This window comes from Theropithecus gelada, chromosome 7b, assembly GCF_003255815.1.
Source record: "Theropithecus gelada isolate Dixy chromosome 7b, Tgel_1.0, whole genome shotgun sequence".
Lineage (NCBI taxonomy): Eukaryota > Metazoa > Chordata > Mammalia > Primates > Cercopithecidae > Theropithecus > Theropithecus gelada.
The window spans coordinates 68,559,681-68,585,304 of record NC_037675.1 but is presented as its reverse complement, the minus strand read 5'-3'; the positions used below and the strand labels follow the sequence as shown (position 1 = coordinate 68,585,304).

Here is a 25,624-nt window from a genome sequence, read left to right as displayed (position 1 = left end):
CACTTTTTTTTTCTTTAATCTACACTGTTAAAAATGAATTATTAGTGACAATAATGATCACTAGTGACAAAAATGATCATTTGTTGAGCAACTAATGTGTCCCAAGCCCTCTGTGTACTTTCATCACTATGCTTCTCAGAACCTTACAAAGTCCCTAGTGTGTTTACTGTTTTCATTTCATTATACTCTTCTAAGGAACTCCCTGGAGCACACTTATATTTGACTTTAGCATGCATTCTATTATTCATTTTAGCAGATCTTCACAGTGGTTAAGATTACATTATAAGAAACATGAAAGGTCTAGACTCCTGGCAGGAGAATGCTTAAAGTCTATCCAGGACAAAACATTACAAAAGATGTAATGTTCATTTTTGAGAAATTTTGCAAGGACAGACTTCACAAAATGTACAGAACCTACAGAAACTGGTTCTGTTGTTTATCAATATATAATAAATAAGTATTTTTATTTTTTATTTATTTAAGAGTCAGTGTCTTGCTCCATCACCTGGGCTGGAGTGCAATGGCTTGATCATTCTCACCACAGCTTCAAACTCCTGGGCTCAAGTGACCCTCCCACTTTTGTTTTAGTGACAGGGTTTTGTTAAGTTGCCCAGGATGGTACTCCCATTGTAGCTTCCTCAGATGGGATTACAGGTGTGTGTGCCCAGGTTATTTTTTTAATTGGTTGCTATATTACCTAATAATAAAATTTTCCTCTGTGTTAAAGTAATTTTTAATTTAAATCTACTTTTTAAATGTAGCTTTCTGTGAACTTCCTCATACATTTGAATATGGTCATTGTCACCTATTAACATTCTCCTATCACCTCCATTTTTTTACTACACTAAAAATATTTAATCAGTTTTGTGCTCTTTTCCCCATTTCTTCTCTAGGTTCAGTTTATTGGGTAGTATAGTGGAAAGATTACTTTAGACATCCTGTGTGGTACAGAACCATGTTTGTACTGTATTTAATGTGAGTCAAATCTACATTAGGTTTTTTGTTCAGTTTGCTTGAACCTATCCTCCTCCCTCTTTCCTTCCTTCCTCCCACCCTATATTTTATCTATGTCTACACCTACATGTATTTTGAACAGTTACCATGTGCCTGGTATTGTGAGAGTTTTAATATCAGCTATTTAATCCTTACAGCAATTCTACATGGTAGATATTATTCTTTGAATTATTTCTTTGACATGTTACCATAAGTAAAGGAGTACAAACATTTGGGGTGTGAATTGAATTGACAATCCTTTATAGTGACACCAAGAGTGTTGTTGACACCTAATGAAAAGCTAACTGGTAATTGCTTAACTAGTATTTCTTTAATTATTAGTGAGGTTGATTCTTTCTCAAGTAGTTGTCTTCTGGAGTAAATTTTCTATTTATGTTCTTAAATCGTTTGTTAATTGGATCCCTTATAAATTCCTACAAACTACTTATATATAAAGGTAATCTATTATACTTTTTTCGTTTTTTGGTTTTTTTTTTTTCCGAGATGGAGTCTTGCTTTGTTACCCAGGCTGGAGTGCAATGGCGCGATCTCGGCTCACTGCAACCTTACCCTCCTGGGTTCAAGCAATTCTCCTGCCTCAGCCTCCCGAGTAGCTGGGATTATAGGCACCAGCCACCATACCTGGCTAATTTTTGTATTTTTAGTAGAGACGGAGTTTCACCATGTTGGCCAGGCTGGTCTCAAACTCCTGACCTCGTGATCCACCCGCCTTGGCATCCCAAAGTGCTGGGACTACAGGCATGAGCCACCACACCCGGTCTATTATGCTTTCCCCGCAACTCTGTTGTCATACATTTATGAATGTATTTTTTAAAATGATTTATTTGGCAGAGATTTGTAATTGTTATGCAATCAATCAACTTGGAACTCTATTCCTCCAGAGGTTCACACTTGCTCAGGTCTCTGCTCAAATGGCCTTGACCACCTGTATAAAATATCTCTCCACCCTCTTCTAATCACTCTCACTCTCTATTCTCTCCCTCTCTTTTTATTTTCATCACAGCACATTCTAGCTGGCATAACATATTGTATTGGTTTATTATCTGTGTCCCCCACTAGAATAAAACACTTCATGAGATAGGGACTTGATAATTTTTGGTGCTGTATCCCCAGTGCCTAGTGCATAGGAAGTGCTCATAAATATTTTTGAGTGAATGATGCAAACTCTGCCATTGAATTACTTTTATTGCATCAGTGGACAATAAATGATCTTTCCTCTGTAAATGAGGCAATGATACCATTCCATTTTCTTCTGGCTCATTATAGTTTTAAAATAATTTACTCTTTTCCTATATGAAATTTTTTTATGGTACATCATAAATCTTTGACCAACATTTTCCTAGAATTTTGCTTTTTCCATGCTTTTCTTTTTTTTTTTTTTTTTTTTGAGAGGGAGTTTCACTGTCACCCAGGCTGGAATGCAGTAAGTAGCATGATCTCGGCTCACTGCAACCTCTGCCTTCTGGGCCGAGTAACTGGGATTACAGGTGCCCGCCACCACCCCTGGCTAATTTTTGTAGTTTTTAGTAGAGACAGGGTTTCACCATCTTGGCTAGGCTGGTCTTGAACTCCTAACCTCATGATCTACGCGCCTCAGCCTCCCAAATGCTGGGATTACAGGTGTGAGCCACTGCACCCGGCCTCTTTCCATGCTTCTTTTGAATTCGTATCAGTTTGGATCTATTTTTGTATCTTTTTTTTTTTTTTTTTTTTTTTGAGACAGGCTGGAGTGCAGTGACATGTTCATAGCTTACTGTAACCTTGAATTCCTGGGCTCAAGAGATCCTCCTACCTCAGCCTCCCCTGTAGCTAAGACTATAGTCATGTGCCATCACACCTGGCTACTTCTAAATTTTTTTTGTTAGAGCCACGGTCTCAGTAAGTTGCCCAGGATCGTCCTCCCACCTCAGGCTCCCAAAGTGCTAGCATTACAAGCATGAGCCACTGTGCCTGGTTATGTTTTTATTTCTATATTCGAAACTTTGCACTGGTAGTTCTGATGGCCATTTAATTATAACATGGCTTAACATTTTATAGGACTGAGTAGCCCTTAGACATTTTTCATCCCAATTGTTTCTTTGAGATTTTTTTCTTTAACTTTTTACTATGGAAAATCAAATATGCTAAATTAGAGAGAATAGTATAGGAACTGGAAAACTTTTTTTTGAATGCATAATAGAATATTTTTTAACAATGCAAAACAATGATCCTAGCATTTCTGCTTTCCTTTATATTAGGCAGTCTTTGTAAGTCCCAAGTTTATAATGAAAATATTTTCACCATGTACAAAATAGTTCCTAAAATTATAGTAACATATTACCACTGTTCCTCTAATTCACCAAGCCAGTTTTGAGCCCTTCTCTGTGTCCAGCATGTGTTCTAAGAGGTGTGAAGGATACCATACCAAGAAGAGGCTCCCTGCCTGCAAGGTGCTTATAATCCAGTTGGGTAGATAGAAACTTTAAGTGAAAGAACTGGAGACTATCCTGCTATCATCTTAGCTTTATCCTCTGTAAAAGCCAATTACAGACAGCTTATAAGATTAAATACATAACAAATGAAACAGAGAAAGCAGCTAAGAGCCTGCAATAGGTGAGCCAGAAACAATAGTCTCCAAATGCATGATTAAGTATCTGTCAGCACTGGCACAGAACAGGGAGACTGACATTTTATCCTCAACCAAGCCAGGGAGGTGGTCATACCTAGTGCAATGCTAAGCACTCAACTGGTCAGTGAATTTTGTAAAACAGTTTTAAATGTGAACCTAACGGTCCAGTTTCTGATTTTTGTTGTTGTTGTTGTTACATTAATAAGTTCTTTAGTGGTGATTTTTGAGATTTTGGGGCACCCATCACCCAAGCACTGTACGCTGTAGTCAATGTGTAGTGTTTTACCCCTCACTCCCCTCCTACCCTGTTTCCTTGAGATGTTTACCCCTATCTTTTCCATATCCTTTTTTTCTATACAATTTTATGATTTCTATGAGATATCCTATTGAGATGTTAATTGGTATTGTATTTGTATCTACTTATGCAGAAGAAGAATCTAATTTTCCTTATTCAAGTTGTCTTTTATTTTTGCCATTAAAGTTTTGTAATTCTGTTTATATAGATAAGAGTAGCAGCCTCACTAAATATTTGGTTTTTGTTGTTGATGTTGAAAAATACACCCTTTTTTCAGTATATTTTTGGCATGTAAATTAAAACTATTTTTTGTGTTTATCTCATAATCTGTAGCCTTCCAAAAGAAACTAAATTTTTGTTGTTTCTCAAATTTTCTAAATATGAATTGCCATTTGCAAAGAGTGATTTTAAAAATTCATAATTTTCTTTGTATTTCTGAGTCCTATCAGATTGCTAGAAACTTTTATATCACATAGAAATGTTAATGGGAACACACCTAATTTGTTCTAAGTTTTGTTTTTGTTTGAGACAGGGTCTCACTCTGTCACCCACGCTGGAGTGCAGTGGCACAATCGTGGCTCACTGCAGCCTTGACCTCTTGGGTTCAAGCCATCCTCCCACCTCAGCCTCCCAAGTAGCTGGGACTACAGGAATGCACCACCACTCCTGACTAATTTTTGTAGTTTTTGTAGAGATGGGCTTTTCAGCATGTTGTGTTCTAAGTTCTAAATAGAACAATTATAAATTTCTTCATTAAAAATACTAGAGGGCCGGGCGCGGTGGCTCAAGCCTGTAATCCCAGCACTTTGGGAGGCCGAGACGGGCGGATCACGAGGTCAGGAGATCGAGACCATCCTGGCTAACACCGTGAAACCCCGTGTCTACTAAAAATACAAAAAACTAGCCGGGCGAGGTGGCGGGCGCCTGTAGTCCCAGCTACTTGGGAGGCTGAGGCAGGAGAATGGCGTAAACCCGGGAGGCGGAGCTTGCAGTGAGCTGAGATCAGGCCACTGCACTCCAGCCCGGGCTACCGAGCAAGACTCCGTCTCAAAAAAATAAAATAAAATAAAATAAAATAAAATAAAAATACTAGAGGCGGCCGGGCACGGTGGCTCACACCTGTAATCCCAGCACTTTGGGAAGCCGAGGCAGGCGGATCACGAGGTCAGGAGATCGAGACCATCCTGGCTAACATGGTGAAACCCCGTCTCTACTAAAAATACAAAAAAATTAGCTGGGCGTGGTGGCGGGCGCCTGTAGTCCTAGCTACTCAGGAGGCTGAGGCAGGAGAATGGCGTGAACCTGGGAGGCGGAGCTTGCAGTGAGCCGAGATTGTGCCACTGCACTCCAGCCTGGGTGACAGAGCAAGACTCCGTCTCAAAAAAAAAAAAAAAAAAAAAAAAAGTATAGGCTCTGGTTTGTGGTAAATATTCTTTATTGTGCTAAAGGAAAACTCACTACTATGTGGATCTTTTCTGTGATCAAGAATATCAAGTTTTATCAATGTATTTATAGTATCACGGCTTTTCTACTCTTCTATATTTTAATAATGATTAATATTAACTGTTCCCTTAATTTTATACTAAGCTTGCTGTATTTTCCCTGCTAAGATTGTAAGATTTTAGCATTTATTGTCACAAGTAGAATTAACTTTTTCCTTTTCTCATTACTGCACTTGACTAGTCTTTAAAAAAGAAAAAAGCAAAAAAGTTATTAGTTGGAAGTGTAGAGAAGGATAAGGGATACATAGAGAACATGTATAGAGGAAAATATAGAGAAGTATAGAGATGTACCTTTAATAAAATTAAAAGTACCCATAATCACTATCAAAGTCAATATGACTCCAACTTCTAAATATGTGAACACTGTGATTCTATTTTCTTTCCTTTTTTTCTTTGAGACAGAGTGTTGCTCTGTCGCCCAGGCTGGAGTGCAGTGGCACGATCTCAGCTCACTGCAACCTCCACCTCCAGGGTTCAAGCAATTCTCATGCCTCAGCCTCCCGAGTAGCTGGGATTACAGATGTCCACTACCACGCCGGACTAATTTTTTTAGTAGAGACGGGGTTTTGCCATGTTGGCCAGGCTGGTCTTGAACACCTGACCTCCGGCGATCCACCTGCCTCGGCCTCCCAAAGTGCTGGGATTACAGGTGTGAGCCACCGCACCCGGCCTCTGTTATATTTCCTGAAGCACATACAACAATTGACATCAGGTAGACAGCCCAGAATGCCAATTGAGAAACATGAGAAGTTGGAAAAAAAAAATTAGCCAAGGTTGAACCAAATGTGGGTCATTCAGAGTTGACTATATCATCATTCAGTTACACTACATCTGTCTCTGAGAATCTTCAGTGGCAGATGCCTGAGTTAAGAGACTAAAGCACACACTTCTTTATTAATATTTTATGTCTTAGAATTCCTTTGGCATGTTCCTGCCTCACATACCTGGATTCTTCAGCCTCGAGAGCCGTGCTCTGAAAATCAGGTGTCTTTTCTTCAGAGGTCGTATTCTCCATCTCCTTGGATGTATTTGCCTCACTTTCTACTGGAGTCAAGGTGGTTTGAAAATATCTTTTACCTTCAAAAGTCAGTGTTATGTTTGAGATGGTGACATGTTTTGAGGATTCTTTCAACTCACTCTTACTTTTTGTATCTTGTAGACACCCAGGCTTCAGAATGTTTTTCAATTTTTCCTTTAAAAATAAAAAGCAGCAGCAAATCAGGTAACAGAAGAGCATCAGGTAATAGGTGTTTGTGGAGCAGTATCTAATACAGGCAGCATTTCATTCATCATCACTTAACACCTGTGAGGAGTAGTAAGGAGGGAGAGAGGCTTAGAGTGGCACGACTATGGGGAGAGCCCCAGGTGTGTTGGCGGCAGGCTGTGTGGGAGCCAGGGCCTGCCCCACTGCAGCCTGACACAACATGTTCCCAAACTCGTGTTGTCACCTCACAGAAGACAGTTGGCATCTCATTACAGCACAATAAATGTTTCCCAGAAATGCCACTGATTCCCCAGTCTGAGTTTGGTCTTAATTAGAGCATCTGATAGGTTACAGGGGCCAGGGGCTCATAATATAAAAGAGATTTTTTTTTTTTTTTTGTCAAAAGACTTAGAACCTGTATCTAAAACTTAATACCCTAAAATCCCGCCCTGCTCCTAATTTCCCAGTTTCTGTTAATGTATCACCTCTCCTAGCCACTCTCTGATTTGCTCAGAAACACTCAGGACTCAAGGCAGTTGGTCAGCAGGCCCTAAAGCTGGCTTTCTAATGTCCTTCCTGTCCGCACCTTCTTCTTTCCACTGCCCCTGCCTAGTCCATTACTTCTTGATATGGTTTGGATGTTTTGTCACTTGAAAATCTCATGTTGAAATGTGACCTCCAATGTTGGAAGTGAGCCTAGTGGGAGGTGTTTAGGTCTTGGGGGCAGATCCCTTGTGAATGGCTTGGTGCTGTCCTCATTGTAATGAGTGAGTTCTCACTCTGAGTTGATGCGAGATTTGGTTGTTTAAAAGAGCCTGGCACCTTCTTCCTCTCTCTTTTGCTCTCTCTCTGGCCATGTGATGTGCTGGCTCTCCTTCTCTTCCGCATGACTGTAAGTTCCCTGAAGCCCTCGCTTGAAGCAGATGCCAGCATTGTGCTTCCTTTACCACCTACAGACCCATGAGCCAATTAACCCTCTTTTCTTTATTAATTGCCCAGCCTCAGATATTTCTTTATAGCGATGCAAGAATGGCCTAATATACCTCTACTGCATTTCCTTTAAAATGATGTAATAATTTTCTTCCTTAAAGATAAAACTTTTCCCTGACAATGAAAGTCATACATATTTATTATAGCATATTTGGAAAATCCTATAATGAATAAAGCTAAAGGTAGAATATTATTGCTTGCCAAGGCGGGTGGATTACTTGAGGCCAGGAGTTTGAGACCAGCTTGGGCAACATGGAGAAACCCCATCTCTACTAAAAATACAAAAATTAACTGGGCATGTGGTGGGCACCTGTAATCCCAGCTACTTGGAAGGCTGAGGCATAAGAATCGCTTGAACCTGAGAGGTGGAGGTTGCAGTGAGCTGAGATCTCGCCACTGCACTCCAGCCTGGGCAATGGAGTGAGACTGTCTCAAAATAATAATAATAATAATAATAATAATAATAATAATAATAATAATAAATTATTGCTTGTATGATGCCACTGCCCAGAAACAACTACTCCTGTGCACATTTCACTCTGATCTTTCTATTTATTTTATTTATGTCTACTTAGATCATCTTGAAGTTCTGTCTCCTACCTTTTTCACTTAACATTTTATTATAAGCATTTTCCTCCTGTCATTAAAAATTATGTAGAACTATTTGAATTTTTCCTAATTAAAAATTAGGTTTTTTGTTTGTTTGTTTGTTTTTTGAGACAGGGTCTTACTGTGTCGCCCAGGCTGGAGTGCAATGGCGTGATCTCAGCTCACTGCAACCTCCACCTCCCAGGTTCAAGCAATTCTCCTGCCTCAGCCTCCCAGGTAGCTGGGATTACAGGTGCCCACTACCACACCAGCTAATTTTTATTTTCTAGTAGAGATAGGGTTTTGCCATGTTGGCCAGACTGGTCTCAAACTCCTGACCTCAGGTGATCCGCCCGCCTTGGTCTCCCAAAGTGCTGGGATTATAGACATGAGCCACCGTGCCCAGCCCTACCATTTTTCTTTTCGTGTGTGTGTGTGTGTGTGTGTGTGTGTGTGTGTGTGTGTGTTTTGAGTCAGGGTGTGACTCTGTCACCCAGGCTGGAGAGCAGTGGCACGATCTTGGCTTATTGCACCCTCTACCTCCAAGGGTCAAGTAATCCTCCCACCTCAGCCTCCCTAGCAGCTGGTACTACAGGCATACACCACCATGCCCAGCTAATTTTTGTATTTTTAGTAGAGATGGGGTTTCGCCATGTTTCCTAGGCTGGTCTTGAACTCCCAAGCTCAAGCAATCCACCTGTCTTGGCCTCCCAAAGTGCCGAGATTACGGGTGTGAGCCACTGCACCGGCCTTTTTTCTATTGTGGACCTAGAGGAAGTTTTTCAACAGTAGTCTTCAAACAGATCTCTTTACCTATAATCCATCCTGCCATTAGATTAATCTTTTAAAAACACAGCTCCTTCATTCCCTTACACAGGAGACTGTGGTCACTAAGGTTTGCCCAAAGAGTTCTCACTTTAAATTTGGCTCTCAAGGTTTTTAAGCAACTTTCCAGTCCTATTTTCTACTATTCTCCATATATATTATCCTCTAGCCCAACTGAATGAAACATTTTTGGACATGACTCTGTGTTTTTCCACTCTCTGGCCTTTTCTAAAGCCATTCATTTTGTTTTGTTTTTTATTATCCTATTTCCATCCTCATGTTTACCCATAGAAATTCCATCCCATCCTTCAAGGTACTGGGTACTGCTATATATTTTTAAACCAGAAAATAACCCTTACATTGTATTAATATCCTTATTTTAGAAGTGAGGAAACTGAGGCTCATGTGGATTATGTGACTTGGGCGAAGTCACACAAGTAATATGTTGCAGGTTGAGAGTCTAACTTGGTTCTGATTCTGATTCCAAGGTTCTTTCCATTTTGGATGCTGGGCTAAGATTTATGTTAACGGTTGTCACTGCCTATTTCAGGAGACATCTTACAACTCCTTTACACCAGGGTTCAGAGATCGAATCTCACTATTAAAATTGGGTTACTCAGAGTAGGTAGGTTCCATAGCATTTTGATAATCAATGTCAGCTAACCAAGAAGTGTGATCTTGGTAATCACTCTAGTTCTCAGTTATTAAAACATGAAAGCCTTCAGTGACACGTACCTTCTCCTCTTGCCTGGCCCTGATTAAGTCATTGTTTTCAAACACCACTGTGACTCCCGAGCAGTTTGTAATATCAGAGTTGTCTGTGACTTCTGTGGCTTCTCTGACTTCTATGACTTCTGTAACAATTCTTATATCCGGGACCTCTGGGACCTCATTTTCTGGAAGGTCTGTGACATCTGTGATGTCGGTGATGTCTGTGAATTCTGAGAAATCTATGCTGTCCCTGACATGTTCAGGGCCTCTACCTGTGTACATGTACGGGGTCAGGATGGCTGTGAATGCTGTGATATCCATCACATCCGTGGAGCCTGTGACGTCTGTGCTATTCGTAATTCCTGAGAGACTTGAAACCTCTGACACTTTGGAAACTTTGGCTTTCTCCTGATTCAAGAGGGAGATGAGGGCCACCCATTGAGAAAACAAGGTGTCCTGTTTACATGCAGAAGTGCAGAGCTGTAAGTAGTAGGCTCGACCACTCACCAGCTTTACTTTTAGGCGCATGTTCTCTGCGTCATGCACAGAAAGAGTCACAAACTGCAGAGGGAGAAACCTGCAAACAAGCACACAGTAACATCATCTGGAAACCTGATTGGAGGCTTATAAAAAGGCCTTTCTTATATATATAGTTGTTTGTTTGTTTGTTGGTTTGTTTTGAGATAAGGTCTCACTCTGTTGCCCAGGCTGGAGTGCAGTTGTGGTGTGATCATGGCTTACTGGAGCCTTGACATCCTGTGCCTAAGTGATACTCCCACCTCATCCTCCCAAGTAGCTGGCACAACAGGTATGTACCACCAACGCCTGGCTAATTTTTGTATTTTTTTGTAGAGACAAGGTTTCACCACGTTGCCCAGGCTGGTCTTGAATGCCTGGGCTCAAGCAATTCACCTGCCTTGGCCTCCAAAAGTATTGGGATTACAGGTGTGAGCCACCATGCCCAGCCTCTTTCTTATATTTTGTAGTAGTTTGAAGAGTGAGACTCAAGACACCCGACTTGTCTCCCAGATAGATCTGGGTAAGGGCTCCTGAGGACCATCTCATCTTAATCATATACCTAAGGCTCTGATGTATAAAAATGTCAGAATAGGCTGGGTGCAGTGGCTCACACCTGTAATCCCAGCACTTTGGGACTCCAAGGTGGGTGGATCACCTGAGGTCAGCAGTTCAATACCAGCCTGACCAATATGGTGAAACCCTGTCTCTACTAAAAATACAAAAATTAGCTGAGCGTGGTGGTGTATGCCTGTAGTCCCAGCCACTCGGGAGGCTGAGACAGGAGAATCGCTTGAACTGGGAGGTGGAGGTTGTAGTGAGCCAAGATCGTGCCACTGCACTCCAGCCTGGGTGACAGTGCAAGACTCCGTCTCAAAAACAAAACACATCAGAATGGCAACTATTTATCATGAGAAGGTCTCCATTTAAATTAATCCTTCAAAATTAACTTAAAGTCAAGCAATTTGCTCATGATCATAGACCAAGTTAGAGGCTGAGACAAGACCAGAGCTAACTCTGTTGGAAGCTGGGATGCTATGAAAGAGGAGGCATGTTCTAGAAAGGCAGTTTATTATGAGTCTTTAGTTCCTGTTAATTAGATTTAGTTTTTAAAAAATTAACTGCCTGCTTGATATCCACTGTCATACATTATTTCACCCATCTTTAAGGATGCTCCTCTTTGTCATTTGCAGCAGGGAATGCGAGTGAGATGCTCCTTTGGTGCAATTGTCATCAGTGTTTCTAATTTCAGATCCGCAGGGGTAATGCACGTATTCTGAGAGATCTTTAACCTCTTCTCTTTGTAACTCACCTGGTGAGCACCAGTTTCTCTGCAGGAGGAGATGTCAGGAGACTTTTAAACAGGGGTTCTGTATCTTTCCGGGCACCAGGTGTCAGATGTGCCAGTAGCATCACATTAGGGATCTTGTGGGTGGAACTGGAAGAACAGATGCCTACGGTCACCCAGTTGGCTCGGTTATGAAGGTAAATGGATTCACCTCTCCTGTTAACCTGAGTGCAGAAAACAGGAAAAGGCATTATACGATGAAATGTGTGGCTTTGACAACCTTGCTTGCCTGAGAAGTGGAAGAGGGCAGGAAATAAAGGAGAAATGAACCATGATGTATTTGTTCCTTCACTTGCTCATGCTAATTCTTGGAGATACCACAGGGAACATACACAGTCTCTGACCCATGGGGGTCTACCAGGGAAGGCAAACATTAAACAATTTAAGTATGTGACTAATTATTACTGTAAGAAGTGTTACCAAGTACAAGTTCAGGATGTTACAGGAGCACATAACAGAGGACTTGATTTAGCTTAGAGTGGGGAGATAGGCAGTGATATTCTGGTAACAGCTGGGTCTTGGAAGGTACACACATTTACACATAAGTTTAAAATGTTACTGACATAAAAGACAAGCAGCACACACATTTACAAATAATATGCAATATTCTTTAGTCTTTAGTTTAAATTCCATTGAGCCAATTGATAAATTCCACAAACTCTTGCCAAACTCTTATATTTATAACCTTAGAAGTATAGACAATAGTAAAATGTAGTAAAAGAATAGGAACAATGAGTTTTGAATATTTGTTGCCTTTATTTTAGATGTAAGTTTATAAAATTTAATTTTTAAGAATTTGATTTTTTTTTAGATGGAGTCTTGTTCTGTTGCCCAGGCTGGAGTGCCGTGGCGTGATCTCGGCTTACTGCAACCTCTGCCTCCCGGGTTCAAGTGATTCTCCTATCTCAGCCTCCTGAGTAGCTGGGATTACAGGCACGTGCCACCAAGCCCGGCTAATTTTTGTATTTTTAGGAGAGATGGGGTTTCATCATGTTGATGGGGCTGATCTCAAACTCCTGACCTCAGGTGATCCACCCACATCGGCCTACCAAAGTGCTGGGATTATAGGCATGAGCCACCGCACCTGGTCTATAATTTATTGTTTAAAAAGGCTGTGTTTAACAACTGACTTGCAAATTTCCTGAACACTTACCAATCGACCAATTCCAGCACACCCCTGGATATGGGGTCATGAAAGTCTCCCCGGAGGAAGAGACCTCTAGCTGATACCTGAACCATGTGGGAGATAAACTGGCTGGGTGGAGAGGAGAGGTTTCCAGGCAGAGGAAGAGCATGTATAAAACCTCCAAAGTCCAAGAAACTTGGCCAATAAAATCTCTGCCACTTGGTAGAAGAAGAGACTGGAGGATGGGCAGACAGGGAAATGAAGGAAGGCAGAGAGGAGCTACACTGTGGTTTCTCAGCTGTATGATAACTGGTTCAATTAAAAAATACATCATTGAAAGAAAGAGGATATAGCTCACACTATTGATAACCTACCCAAACTGTGCCCCTCTTCTTCCGGATTAACAGAATCCTGGTTTTGTCCAATATCATGGCTCAGGGATAATGACCCAGCTCAGGGATTAAATCCTGATTAACTTAAATGGGTAGTGGTGGTTCCGCTCCACCCCTTGCCAGTGACTGGTTTCAGCAGTGGCATGTGACCAGCAAGACATAGAGGGGTCTCCTCCAATCCTGGAAAACCTTTCTCAGAGCTACCAGGAGACAGAGCCACCAGGATGAGATGAATATCTTCTACTGCTGGCAGCTATCATTGTCCTGTTTGGATGTGATGCCCTGAGGGGAACTGGCTTGAAGGTGACAGAACAAAAAAAGAGAACGTGAGTCTTCTACTGGGAGTGAGCTGATGCCCTGGGGCTCTTTCACTCTATTTGAGATAATTGCTTTCTTTTTAATTTTTAAAAAAATATTTATTTGTTTGTTTTTAGAGACAAAGTCTTGTCTTGTCATCCAGGCTGGAGTGCAGTAGTGCCATCCTAGCTAACTGCAGCCTGGAGCTCCCGGGCATAAGCAATCCTCCCTCCTTAGCCTCCCGAGTAGCTAGGAATATAGGTGTGCAGCATTGCACCCTGCTAATTTTTAAAAATGTTTTTAGAGGTGGGATCTCCCTTGTTGCCCAGGCCAATCTTGAACTCCTGGCCTCAAGCGATCCTCCCGCCTTGTCCTTCCAAAGGGCTGGGATTATAGCATGAGCCACTGTACCCAGACTAATTGTTTTTCTTTTTTCATTTAAACCTGTTCAGTCAGGAATCTTGGTAACTTACTGCCAAAGACATGCTAACCAGATGGGGTTGTGCAATTTGAAGGATACGACTTATCAAATTATGATAGGGGGCTACATCTGACCTATAGACTGCTAACTACCCCCAGTGTTGGACAAGTACTATGTAATTTCGTTAGAGTGTGCAAAAGTTAACTAACTTGGAAAGGGCACAGGATGAAAGGTGGAAAAGTAAAAACATGATTAGTAGGAAAGAAGTATGTAGAAGGTAAAGTACATCAAATCATGACTTGTTACACGTGTTCTAGGGACATCACTAAAACATTAGATATTTTGGGAGGCTTCACCTCCTGCCTGTGGTATACTGGAGGTGGGTAGCTCACACTAGTACTCAAGTATGAGTGCAGAGAATGTGTTTATGGAAGATGAAGTCTCCTTACCATTTTTTTTTTTTTTAGAACAAGGAGTTTAGTTTTATTTTCTCTGTGCATTTGCAAAATACTCAGGACCAACATAAAAAAGAAATACCTCCTGTGGAAAAAGTTACATTAAAAAGGGGAATGGGGTGGGGGTGCTGAAAGGAATTAGTGCCTTAGCCCCAAGGAGCTACAGCATCTCTAATTGTTCCAAGGAATCAAAAAGATATTGGGAAGATGTAACAGGAGGAAGAAAAATGTGAATTTACTGAGGGAGGGGGCTCCAAAGCAGGTCTCAAGGGGCAACTGGTGGCTGGGGAGTGGGTCTGGGTGAAGGGAGAGGCTGGTAGCCATAGGGTGTGGGTCGTGCAGGGCCAGTGTACACATGAGGGGGGCATCAGTGGAGGAGGTCCACGCATACCATGTGGAAGCATGGGACCTGGGTGACCCATGGTAGATCCGAATGGAGACCCTTGGGGGGCATGCCAATTGGAGGAGGTCCAGGATGAGGCATTCCAGGTGGTGGTGGGGGTGGTGGCTGCTCCCCAGAGCCTGGGGGTCCAGAATGGGGATGTCCTAAGCCATGAGGTCCATGGTGTGCCAGCTGCATCTGAGACATCCCTGGATAGGGCACCCCTCCTGGTGGGAATGGGTGAGCTCGTGAGTGTCCATAATCAGGATATCCTGCCTCTGGGGTTCCTGCTGATGGGGGACCATGTCCTGCAGCCCCAGGAGGCATAGGTGGTAGGGCATGGTGGGGGGTATCCCAGGTGGGAGGGCTCCAGGAGGCAGCACTGGGAGTGGGAAGGAGTCAAGAGGAGGCATGCCTGGTGGAGGAAGTCCAGACCCCAATGATAATACCACAGGATTGGGGGCAGAGGGTGGAGGAGGTGCATCTGCAAACAGCTGATGAGGGCGGTCAGGCTGGGAGAGCAGGTTCTGAGCTGCCAGAAGTCGTCCAGCTGCTAAGCCATGGCGCTCACCCTTGGAGTCCTTCCTGAAGGCATAAGATATGGTGATAGGGCAGTTACAGAGGTACTGCCCATTCATGGCTTCAATTGCTGCATCCGAAGCATCAAATGAAGTAAAATTAATGAAGGCATAAGCTTTGGAGTTGCCTGTGTCAGGGTCCCACATAATCTTAGGGGTTTGTAAGATGACCCCAAAGGTGCTGAAAGTATCATTGCCCAGGCCAATCTTGAACTCCTGGCCTCAAGCGATCCTCCCGCCTTGTCCTTCCAAAGGGCTGGGATTACAGCATGAGCCACTGTACCCAGCCTAATTGTTTTTCTTTTTTCATTTAAACCTGTTCAGTCAGGAATCTTGGTAACTTACTGCCAAAGACATGCTAACCAGGTGGGGTTGTGCAACTTAAAGGATACGACTTCTCATCATCAATCTCAGGGTCCAGGTTCCGAATGAAAATGTTGGTCCCTACATCCATGTTTTTGTTGTGAACTGATGTCTTGTTCACCTGTATCGGCTTCCCATAGAGTTTGATCATGTTCATGATCTTAATGGCATAGTCAGCATCATCCTCACTCAAGAATTCACAAAGTCATAGCCTTGGTGCTGGCCAGACTCTATCCTTTGGCATGTGGTGTTGACTACTGGTCCAGCCTGGAGAAACAGTTCCCACAGCAGAGGTTCACTAACCTTCTCATCCAGGCCCCCCACGTACACAGTGGCATCCTGGTTCTACTCGGAGATCGGCCTGGCAGCCATGGCAAAAGAGCTCCTGCCATCCTCTCTTTACCTTTTGAAGTGTCTGTTGTCTTCCCTTGTCACCCCTCTGTGAAATCAGCTAAGCAGCTGCTCGAATGTGTTAAGAGTTAGAGGTAATAGCTCAGTGTTTAGTGTTAAGACTTTGTTAAGGAATTTCTAGAAACTTTAGAGGTATGACCCCTATCATTGAACTCATTTCACCATTTCTTTGTCAGAACATTTTAATGTTGAATGTTTAGAGAAAAGTTAGCGTTGCTCCCACATGCACAGAAATGCAGTTTCATTCATAATGTAGGGACATTCTTATGAGAAGGGAGCTTTTCTCCCTGACACCATCTGACAATTATATTTTACCTTCAGAACTAAGAGTTAAGATTCATTGTAATCCCTAGTTGTGTCATAGATGTTCTTTAGAATGTCTTCTACGCCTAAGAAAGAAGTTATCTGTATGTTTCCCTGTGGCGGGAAATGCCAAAAACGGCTTCATGTAATTTTGGGAAGATTATGATGGAATGGCAATTACGGTAGAGTTAAGACAGAAGTCCTTCACAAGAGTTTTGGGGACATTTGAAGTAAATGTCCTTTAACGCTGTAATTATTTCAGGTTTTTTAAAATTCCCAAATTGTTCTCTTTAGTAATATCACACATTCCCTTGGCACATTTAAAACAATTCTCCTACCATCCTTTTCAGTTTTCTTTGAGAAAATTACTGAAGTTATTGGAACTTAACTCAGGCCTTGAATATGATTTACCTGGATAAAATTGCTCTCTAACATGGGAGGAGATACAAAAGGGGCATACTCTCCTCCATCCAACATACTTTGAAGATCTCTTGGATCATGGGAGTGTGGGGTGCAGAGAGCATCTTGCTCATTGATCCTCGTGGTAGACTTGCTGGTGTTCTTCTTCATTGCACTTGCATATAAACATAAAAAACTGAGGGAATGGAAACACAATTAATGGGTACAGAGAGAATTTAATATCATAATTAAATTGCTTCATTTATTTATTAACTCAGCAAATTTTATCAATATCTGTGATATGCTTGGCACTGCACCAGGCACTTGTATTAATACATACATCTAAACAGGACTAATAAGATCCCTGCCCTCATTCAGCTTACACTCTATGGGGAGACAGGTAGGAAGCAAGCCAAAAGAAACTCAAACAAGATGTTGGATGATAGGGACTATCAGGACTTGAAAACAGATACATATAATAAAAAATGACTGGGGTATAGGGCTTTAAGACACTTATTAGGGTATTAGGAAAGGCTTCTCTAGGAGGTCTCTCAATATATTCCCCCACAGACCATTATTTTCTATCTTCCAAAGTAATGGTACCCTCTTCATCATGCAGGGTTCTCCAATCCCTTTTTTGTAAGTAGGTTATCAAAGCTATACTAAACTGAGAACACTTTTTCCAGACTATTCACCCATAACTGAGGCATAGCTCTTGGTTGTGTGCTCCTTATGAGACTCTAAGTCAGTGGAAAAATTGTCTTCCACAAAACTGGTCCCTGCTTCCAAGGTGACCACTGCTATAGGCAGCATCTTCAGTACATCGAGTCTCCAGGAGAGAGAAAGAAGAAAATAATCTTGGAAAGTAAAGTAAGTAGAAGAGGAAGGAAGAGGGAAAGGAAGGAAGAGAGAAAAGGGCAGGAGAGGATGTGGCCATGCAGCCCACATGGTTTATCTGTAAGAACTGTCAAATCTCACCTCAACTCAGGCTGAGCCACAATCTTCTCTAGGAGATGAAGTTTTTAACTCACTTCAGTTTGAGCTTCCTCTTTTTCATGATGAAATCTTTTGTAAAAGACAGAACAAAAAGAAAATCAAATGTATACAGGCCAGGCACAATGGCTCACACCAATAATCCCAGCACTTTGGGAAGTTAAGGCAGGCCAATCACTTGAGCCTAGGAGTTTGAGAACAGCCTGGCCAACATAGCAAGATCTTGTCTCTACAAAAAATACAGAAATTATCCGGTTGTGGTGGTGCATGCCTATAGTTCCAGCTACTTGGGAGGTTGAGGTGGGAGGATCACCTGAGCCTGGGAGGTTGAGGCTACAGTGAGCTATGATCTTGTCACTGCACTCCAGCCTGGGCAACACAGCGAGACCCTGTCTCAAAAAAAAAAAAAAGGCACTAATTTGTATACAAAAGAAACTAATTTCAATTCTAAACCTTACTGTTATTTCAAGTGTGAGGTCAAGGCCTTAGAAAGAGTTAGAGTTCTTCTAAGTATACTGGGTAGGTGAAGCGGAGTCCGAGGCTGCTGTCTATGTCGGAGCTAAGCTGTTGTTGATGATCCTCACCATGGTCTTTTGGTGAGTGCAACCAGTGTCATGAGTCCATAGCTCATAATTGGCTTGAAACTGCCAAACAGTGGAATCCTGAGCTCCTATGACCAATGAGGATATTTGATAATGTGGCAAAGGAAGCAGTACAGATTGTATTACCTGGGTTGCATTTAATTGCTCTTTAAAATGTGCTCCTTACGATTACCTGAAAACCTTTTGTTGACATCTTCTAGTAAGATTAGGAAAGCTCCTGGCCAGGCGTGGTGGCTCACGCCTATAATCCCAGCACTTTAAGAGGCCAAGGCAGGCAGATCACTTTAGGTCAGGAGTTCAAGACCAGCCTGGCCAATGTCGTGAAACCCTGTCTCTACTGAAAATATAAAAATTAGCCTGGCGTGGTGACAGGTGCCTGTAATCCCAGCTACTCAGGAGACTGAGGCAGGAGAATCACTTGAACATGGGAGGTGGAGGTTGCAGTGAGCCAAGACTCCAGTCTGGGCGACAAGAGCAAAACTCTACCAAAAAAAAAAAAAAAAAAAAAAAAAAGAAAAAAGAAAAGAAAGAAACAAAAGAAAGGAAAAGAAAAGAAAAGAAAAAAGAGAAAAATAAAAGAAGAAAGCTCTAGTATGAAACTTGTCGGAGGCTTAGAAGAAGGTCCTAAAGACTAGAGTGGAGCCCTTCAAGAAATGCACAGAGGATGATGGCACAGGAGCAAGAGCTAGATATTGTGTGGGAAAATTCCCATAAGAAAGCATTATTTAGGAGGCCAAGGTGGGCGGATCACCCGAGGTCAGGAGTTTGAGAACAGCCTGGCCAACATGGCAAAACCCCATCTCTACTAAAAATTACAAAAATTACCCAGGCGTGGTGGCATGCACCTATAGTCCCAGCTACTCCTAAAGGCTTCTCTAGGAGGTCTCTCAGTATATGCCCACTTGGGAGGCCGAGGCAGGAGAATTGCTTGAACCCGGAAGGTGGAGATTGCAGTGAGCTGGGATCGTGCCACTGCACTCCAACCTGGGTGACAGAGCAAGACTCTGTCTCAAAACACACACACACACACACACACACACACACACACAACCAAAAATAAAGCATTAAGTTCTATAATTAGCAGCATGTTTTCCTTCTTAGTGGCACATAAAATAATGATATATCTTAATAATTGGTGGATCTTAGATTTGAGGAGATGCAGCAGTCAACTCTTGTTCATACAGAGTTAAGTGAAAGAGTGCACTGTTTTTCCAAAACTCTGAGAAAATGAAAACTGCACAGTGGAGGGTGTGTCTACTGTTGACAGACACTTGCTAATCAGGAGATGCCACATGGCTGCTGGGATAGGGAAAGGCCCTTTCCACTGCTGTCATTTATGAGATCTCCAGAATCCCTTGCATCTGAGAATTCTCCTTCCAGAGAGCAAACAGTGGATGATCTCCCAGGCGAATAGGTGTAGCTGTGGATTCAGGACACAGAGAGGGAGGAGGAAGTGAGAGGAAAGGAAGGAATTCAGGGATATTTGCAGCCACGACTGGGTCTCGCCCCTTTTGTCCTTTTTGAACAAAGTTGAGTTTAGCTGAGGAGCGGAAAGTGTTAACAGGCTCTTTTATCGACTTTGCTGTGATGTTCTAAATATTTGTTCTGGAATTATTTTTACACTTTTGGATTATGTGTATAGCTGATAAGTGTGTGCTAAATTTTGACTGGTTTTGTTGTAATTGTGATTTGAGATATCTGTGTACTATACCCCTCACCCCACCAACATCTCCAATTATCCTAGTTAATTAGTCCAGGCTTGGGCGTGGTGGTGGCTCACGCCTGTAATCCTAGCACTCTGAGGCTGAGGGGGGCGGATTACCAGGTCAGGAGTTCGAGACCAGCCTGACCAATATGGTGAAACCCCATCTCTACTAAAAATACAATTAACCGGGTGTGGTGGCGTGTACCTGTAATCCCAGCTACTTGGGAGGCTGAGGCAGGAGAATTGCTTGAACCTGGGAAGCGGAGGTTGCAGTGAGCCAAGATTGTGCCACTGTACTCTAGCCTGTGTGACAGAACAAGACTCTGTCTTGGGGAAAAAAAAGTTTAGGCTCTTAAAACAGAGAGATGGTTCTGTGAAGTCATCATTTTGGCCCGACACACACACACACACACACACACACACGCACACACACATACCTCATCATCATATATTTTACCAATGGTAAAGTAAATTAACTATTTACTAGGTTCACTCTTTTTTTTTTTTTTTCTACAGGGTCTTGCTCTGTCACCCAAGCTGGAGTGCAGTGGCGTAAACTGCAGCCTTGCCTTCCTTGGCTCAAGTGATCCTCCCACCTCAGCCTCCTGAGTAGTTGGGACCACAGTCCTGCACCATCCCGCCTGGGTAATTTTTGTATTTTTTGTAGAGACGGGATTTCACCATGTTACACGGGCTGGTCTCAAACTCCTGAGCTCAAGCAATCTGTCCACCTTGGCCTCCCAAAGTGCTAGAATTATAGGTGTGAGTCACTGTGCCTGGCCTTAGGTTCACTCGGAATATCTGGAGACAGTATTCAAGTTTTGGTATATGTCTTTCCAGTTTTACAAATAGATTTTTCACTTAATTTCTTTCTCTCTGTTTTTTGTTTGCCTGTTTTGTTTGTTTGTTTGTTTGTTTGTTTGAGACAGGGTCTTGCTCTGTCACACAGGCTGGAGTGCAGTGGTGTGATCATGGCTCACTGCAGCCTCAACCTCCCCAGCACAAGTGATCCTCCCACCTCAGCCTCCTGAGGTATTTGGTATTACAGGTACATGTAACCGTCCAGCTAATTTTTAAAATTTTTTGTAGAAATTGGGTCTTCCTGTGTTGCCCAGGCTGGTCTCAAACTCCTGGGCTCAAGTGATCCACCCACTTTGTCCTCCCAAAGTGCTGGGATTACAGGCATGAGCCACTGTGCTTGGCCTACTTAATTTCTTTATATATATATATATATACACACATATATGTAACTAATATATGTTAAAATGTATGTAATATATATTAATGTATCCCCATAACATTAACTATTTTTTTTTTAAACAGCAGTTATCAATCATGGTGTCAAGCTATTTGGAACATGACAATCTCTTGTAAAGAGTTGCAAAAGTAATTGTGGCCAGTGGTTAAACTGATGCTTAAGAAATGATTTTCTTTTAAAAAGAAACAGATGGTTTCTGGGTTCTCTCCTGATAAGCTCCTTGCACTCTGCTTTGCCTTCTTGGTGTGCGGGCACAGTAGAGACAGGCAATCAAGCCTGACAATCAGTTCAGACCCCACCCTCTGATCCAATCACCTTACTAAGATATCATTATTAACTTTGGTGACTCAAAAATACATGTTGATTATTCAAGGTGTTAGCTAGGGAAAAAAAAGAAAGCAAGAAACAGAACTGCCTGCTGAATGAAAGTCAGAATTAAAGCAGGGTTGTTATGGGCTATCATGGAAACACAGAGCTAGCTCCGTGGCACAGACACATGGAATCTTTTGTCATAATTTATTCTATCAGGATTGTGTATCAGTCTTCACAATCATACCTTACATTTTTCCAATAATGTTTGCCTTTTGCTGGGCCCATTCAACGTCCTATTCATCTAATTAAGCAGGCAGGATGCAGAGCCATGTTGCAGGGAAGGGCTTTTGCTGAACCGCAGAGCAAGGATGGCACAAAGAATGGAGTTTTATTTGAGATGGATGAGCTCGTCCTATCACTAGCTGATCCCTTATGGTCTTTGTTACTTCTTTTAATCAGTACTTTTTCTCTCTCTCAATCCTTTCTCTGTTTTTCAAGTTCCAATTGAATGGTGATTCATTCAGCAGATAGCTACATTAGGTTGTACTTTTCTGCAGAATTACAGTATAATTTTCATTTGACAAAGTGTAGTTGGCTACTTTTAGTAAAAGAAAAGTTAGAGAGATTCCTTATTAAATCGGATTATAGATCAGAAACCAATGCTAGTTGTTCTATAGGAAAACCAAGCACAGAGAGGCAATGTGCTGTATGTGTTTCAAGAGGGAGTCACTTCAGCTGCTCTTCAGACATTCCGTGGTGTCGTCAGGGCTTCCCTATCTGTGTATACTGCTTCAAGGATGATCAAGGCTCCATTTGGGCTGAGAACTACTATTCTTAGATACAAATATGGGATGCATTCACCCTGTGGTAGAGGTGGGGTGCCTTTATTTTCCTGGGGATAAACGCAGTCATCTGGAACTTTTTGGAAATGTGACAGCTTGAGTGTTCATGGCCATTGGGAAGGGGAGAGAGTGGGAATCTGAAGAGCCAGTGTTGCACTGTCTTGGTTGGCTTTTCTGACTGCCTAATTCAGAGAGATGTCTGTACATGCCCCTAAAATGTCCTCTACAAATGTTTCCTGTTTACCATTACAATGTGGTATTTTCCCTCCAATATTTTATTATAAAAAGTTTCAAACTTCTGGCAAAGTTGAAAGATTTCTATAGTGAACACTCATAAACCCACTACCTGGATTCTCATGTGGTCTTTTTACTGTGTTATTTGTCTGTAATTACATGATGGCTCTTTTTTTTTTTTTTAGATGGAGTCTCGCTCTGTCACCCAGGCTGGAGTGCAGTGGTGTGATCTTGGCTCACTGCAACCTCTACCTCCTGGGTTCAAGTGATTCTCATTCTTCAGCCTCCTGAGTAGCTGGGATTACAGGTGCCCACCACCATGCCTGGCAAATTGTTGTATTTTTAGTAGAGACAAAGTTTTGCCATGTTGGCCATGCTGGTCTCAAACTCCTGACCTCAGGTAATCCACATACCTCAGCCACCCAAAGTGCTGGGATTACAGGCGTGAGTCACCACACCTGGCTATATGATAGCTCTTAAATGACAGCATTTACCTGTCACTTGTTAAAGTTGTTCTCTGTAGTCCTTGGAGCTTTGAGGTTAATTATTCCCAGCACTTTGAAGTGTGGCATTTACCTATGTGATTTTTCCCAACATTCTTACTATACTAATAAACATATCTTTAGGCTAGGTCCAGTACAATTCTAGGTTGCAGTTCTGGTTGCACCTTTGCAGGAGGCTAACTGTTGTGGCCCCTATCTCTTGAAAATGATATCCCCATGCCCAACCTTTCAGCTTTGAAGAGAAAGCCTTGTGTTCTGAATCTTGAAACATCTGAGTAATTAAGAAGGGCTGTTTCCCCCAAAATTTATTCAATTCTCAGTCTTTGAGAATTTTTTCTTATGGACGAAAATATTGGGATAACAGTCTGAAAAATCAAAATTTAAAAACAGGCTGGGTACAGTGGCTCACGCCTGTAATCCCAGAATTTTGGGAGGCAAAGGCAGGTGGATCTCTTGAGTTCAGGAGTTTGAGACCAGCCCGGCCAACATGATGAAACCCCATCTCTACTAATATCATAAAAATTAGCCAGGCATGGTGGTGTGTGCCTGTAGTCCCAGCTACTTGGGAGGTTGAGGCACAAGTATGGCTTGAACCCGGGAGGTGGAGGTTGCAGTGAGTCGAGATCACACCACTACACTCCAGCCTGGGCAGCAGAGTGAAGCTATGTCTCAAAAAAAAAAAAAAAAAAAGAAAAAAAAAACTGGGCACAGTGGCTCACGCCTATAATCCCAGCATTTTGGGAGGCTGAGGCGGGTAGATCACCTGAGGTCAGGAGTTCAAGACCAGCCTGGCCAACATGGTAAAACCCCGCCTCTACAAAAATACACACACACACACACACAAAAATTAGCTGGGCATGATGGCCAGTGCCTGTAACCCTGTCTCTACTTCAAAAAACAAAACAAAACAAAACAAAAACCAAAATTATCTGGGCATGATGGCACACCTGTAATCCCAGCTACTGGGGAGGCTGAGACAGGAGAATCGCTTAAACCCAGGAGGTTGCGGTGAGCCGAGATCGTGCCATTGCACTCCAGCCTGGGTGGCAAGGCGAGACTGTCTCAAAAAAAAAAAAAAAAAAAAAAAATTGAAAACAATCCAGAAAACATGCTTTCATTTCAAACTCAAACTCTCAATGAAATTATTTCTAAGAAAAAGAAAAGCAGTCACCAGGTGTTAAGTCTCTCGGCCTTTCTGCTTGTTCTGGTTGAGGTAGAAGAAATAAAACTAGAAGGAGAAGAGGAAGATGGAAAAAAAAATAGACATTCTGCCCTCGAATTACCAGAATTAATTGAACTATTCATTTCCTTCTCTATCAGTTTCAAACCCAAGTTGCAGTAATGAGAGAGTCACTTACCAACAGATGGGGCTGAAATAGATCTCTGGAGATCTCCTGGATGTCGACTAGGAAAATAATCTCCAAACAGCACGTTTCCACTCTTTTCACATTTCTTTAGCAGGTGTTTATGTCTACCCAGCAGGCAAATAACCACTTAGTAAAAGAAGCGCAGTCCAGGCTGCTCTGGGCATTGTTCTATTGCTGCTGCATCATAATCATAATGTGCTGACATAGTCTCGCAGTAAGAGAAGAAGGGCACTGGGGAGGAGCAGCCCTGCAGGTCTGCCCCTGAGAGGAAGTGTGGTCAGCATTCCCGTGGAGCCCCGACCACTCGGGAGTGGGCATTCAGGTGGTGGTGTGAAGTTTCCAGAAGATTTCTTGGAGAGAAAAGTCAATTTAGCAACAGTATAACCACGGAAAAAATATCATATTTTACATCATTGACCATTCAATTGATAATTTATTATTCAATTTCCCTGTATCCTAAGTTTCACAGACTTAAACGTATTTAAGGCACTTTGAGCCTCTGTGAAGAAAAGCATCAAAAGAATATAGCATTTTTAGAGGGAAACTGCTTAGAAACAGAGCTGAGGCCGGGCACAGTGGCTCACGCCTGCAATCCCAGCACTTTGGGAGGTCAAGGCAGGAGGATTGCTTGAGCCCAGGATTTTGAGATCAACCTGGGCAACACAGTGAGACCCCATCTCTAATGAAAGAAAGAAATGCTTTTAAAGATGCACAAAATATAAAACTGTATGTATAACTTCATTTGGAGATTGTAAGTCTGAATTTGTGGCACTTTGTCAAATTGAGGTCTGTGAGCAATTAGCCCTCTTTGTCCCTCATGAGATGGGCCTGCCTGTTCACGCCTGCATGGGATCTTCTTAGCTGCATGTCCTAAGCTTGGGATATGAAGGTTTCCTGCCACATTCAGTCCCTGGTGAGTGCAATGCAAGGTACATTCTTTCAGTCGGCTCAGTAATGAGTACTTACTATTTCCTGTGCATCATGCCATGCTGGACCACAAAGATGAACAGTCTCTGCACTCAAGAAGTTTACCATCAAGTGGAGAAGGGGTCATGTAAACAGAGTATTTCAGTGTTATGT

General features: G+C 42.3%; 1 protein-coding gene and 1 pseudogene across 1 annotated transcript in view; both read right to left on the bottom strand.

Moving 5' to 3' along the window:
* The window catches only part of FAM71D (family with sequence similarity 71 member D), a 37,376-nt gene extending 12,699 nt beyond the window's left edge, over positions 1–24,677 (bottom strand). Inside the window, exons 1-6 of the mRNA XM_025392325.1 lie at positions 24,536–24,677; positions 17,707–17,793; positions 16,741–16,924; positions 11,566–11,765; positions 9,762–10,314; positions 6,364–6,611 (exon numbers count right to left, since the gene is read on the bottom strand). Of these exons, the coding sequence (XP_025248110.1) occupies positions 6,364–6,611; positions 9,762–10,314; positions 11,566–11,765; positions 16,741–16,899 (1,160 nt within the window). The 5' untranslated portion in view covers positions 16,900–16,924; positions 17,707–17,793; positions 24,536–24,677. The remainder of the gene's footprint in view (positions 1–6,363; positions 6,612–9,761; positions 10,315–11,565; positions 11,766–16,740; positions 16,925–17,706; positions 17,794–24,535) is intronic.
* Positions 14,558–15,987, bottom strand: LOC112629120 (annotated as a pseudogene).
* Positions 24,678–25,624: the final 947 nt, after the last annotated feature.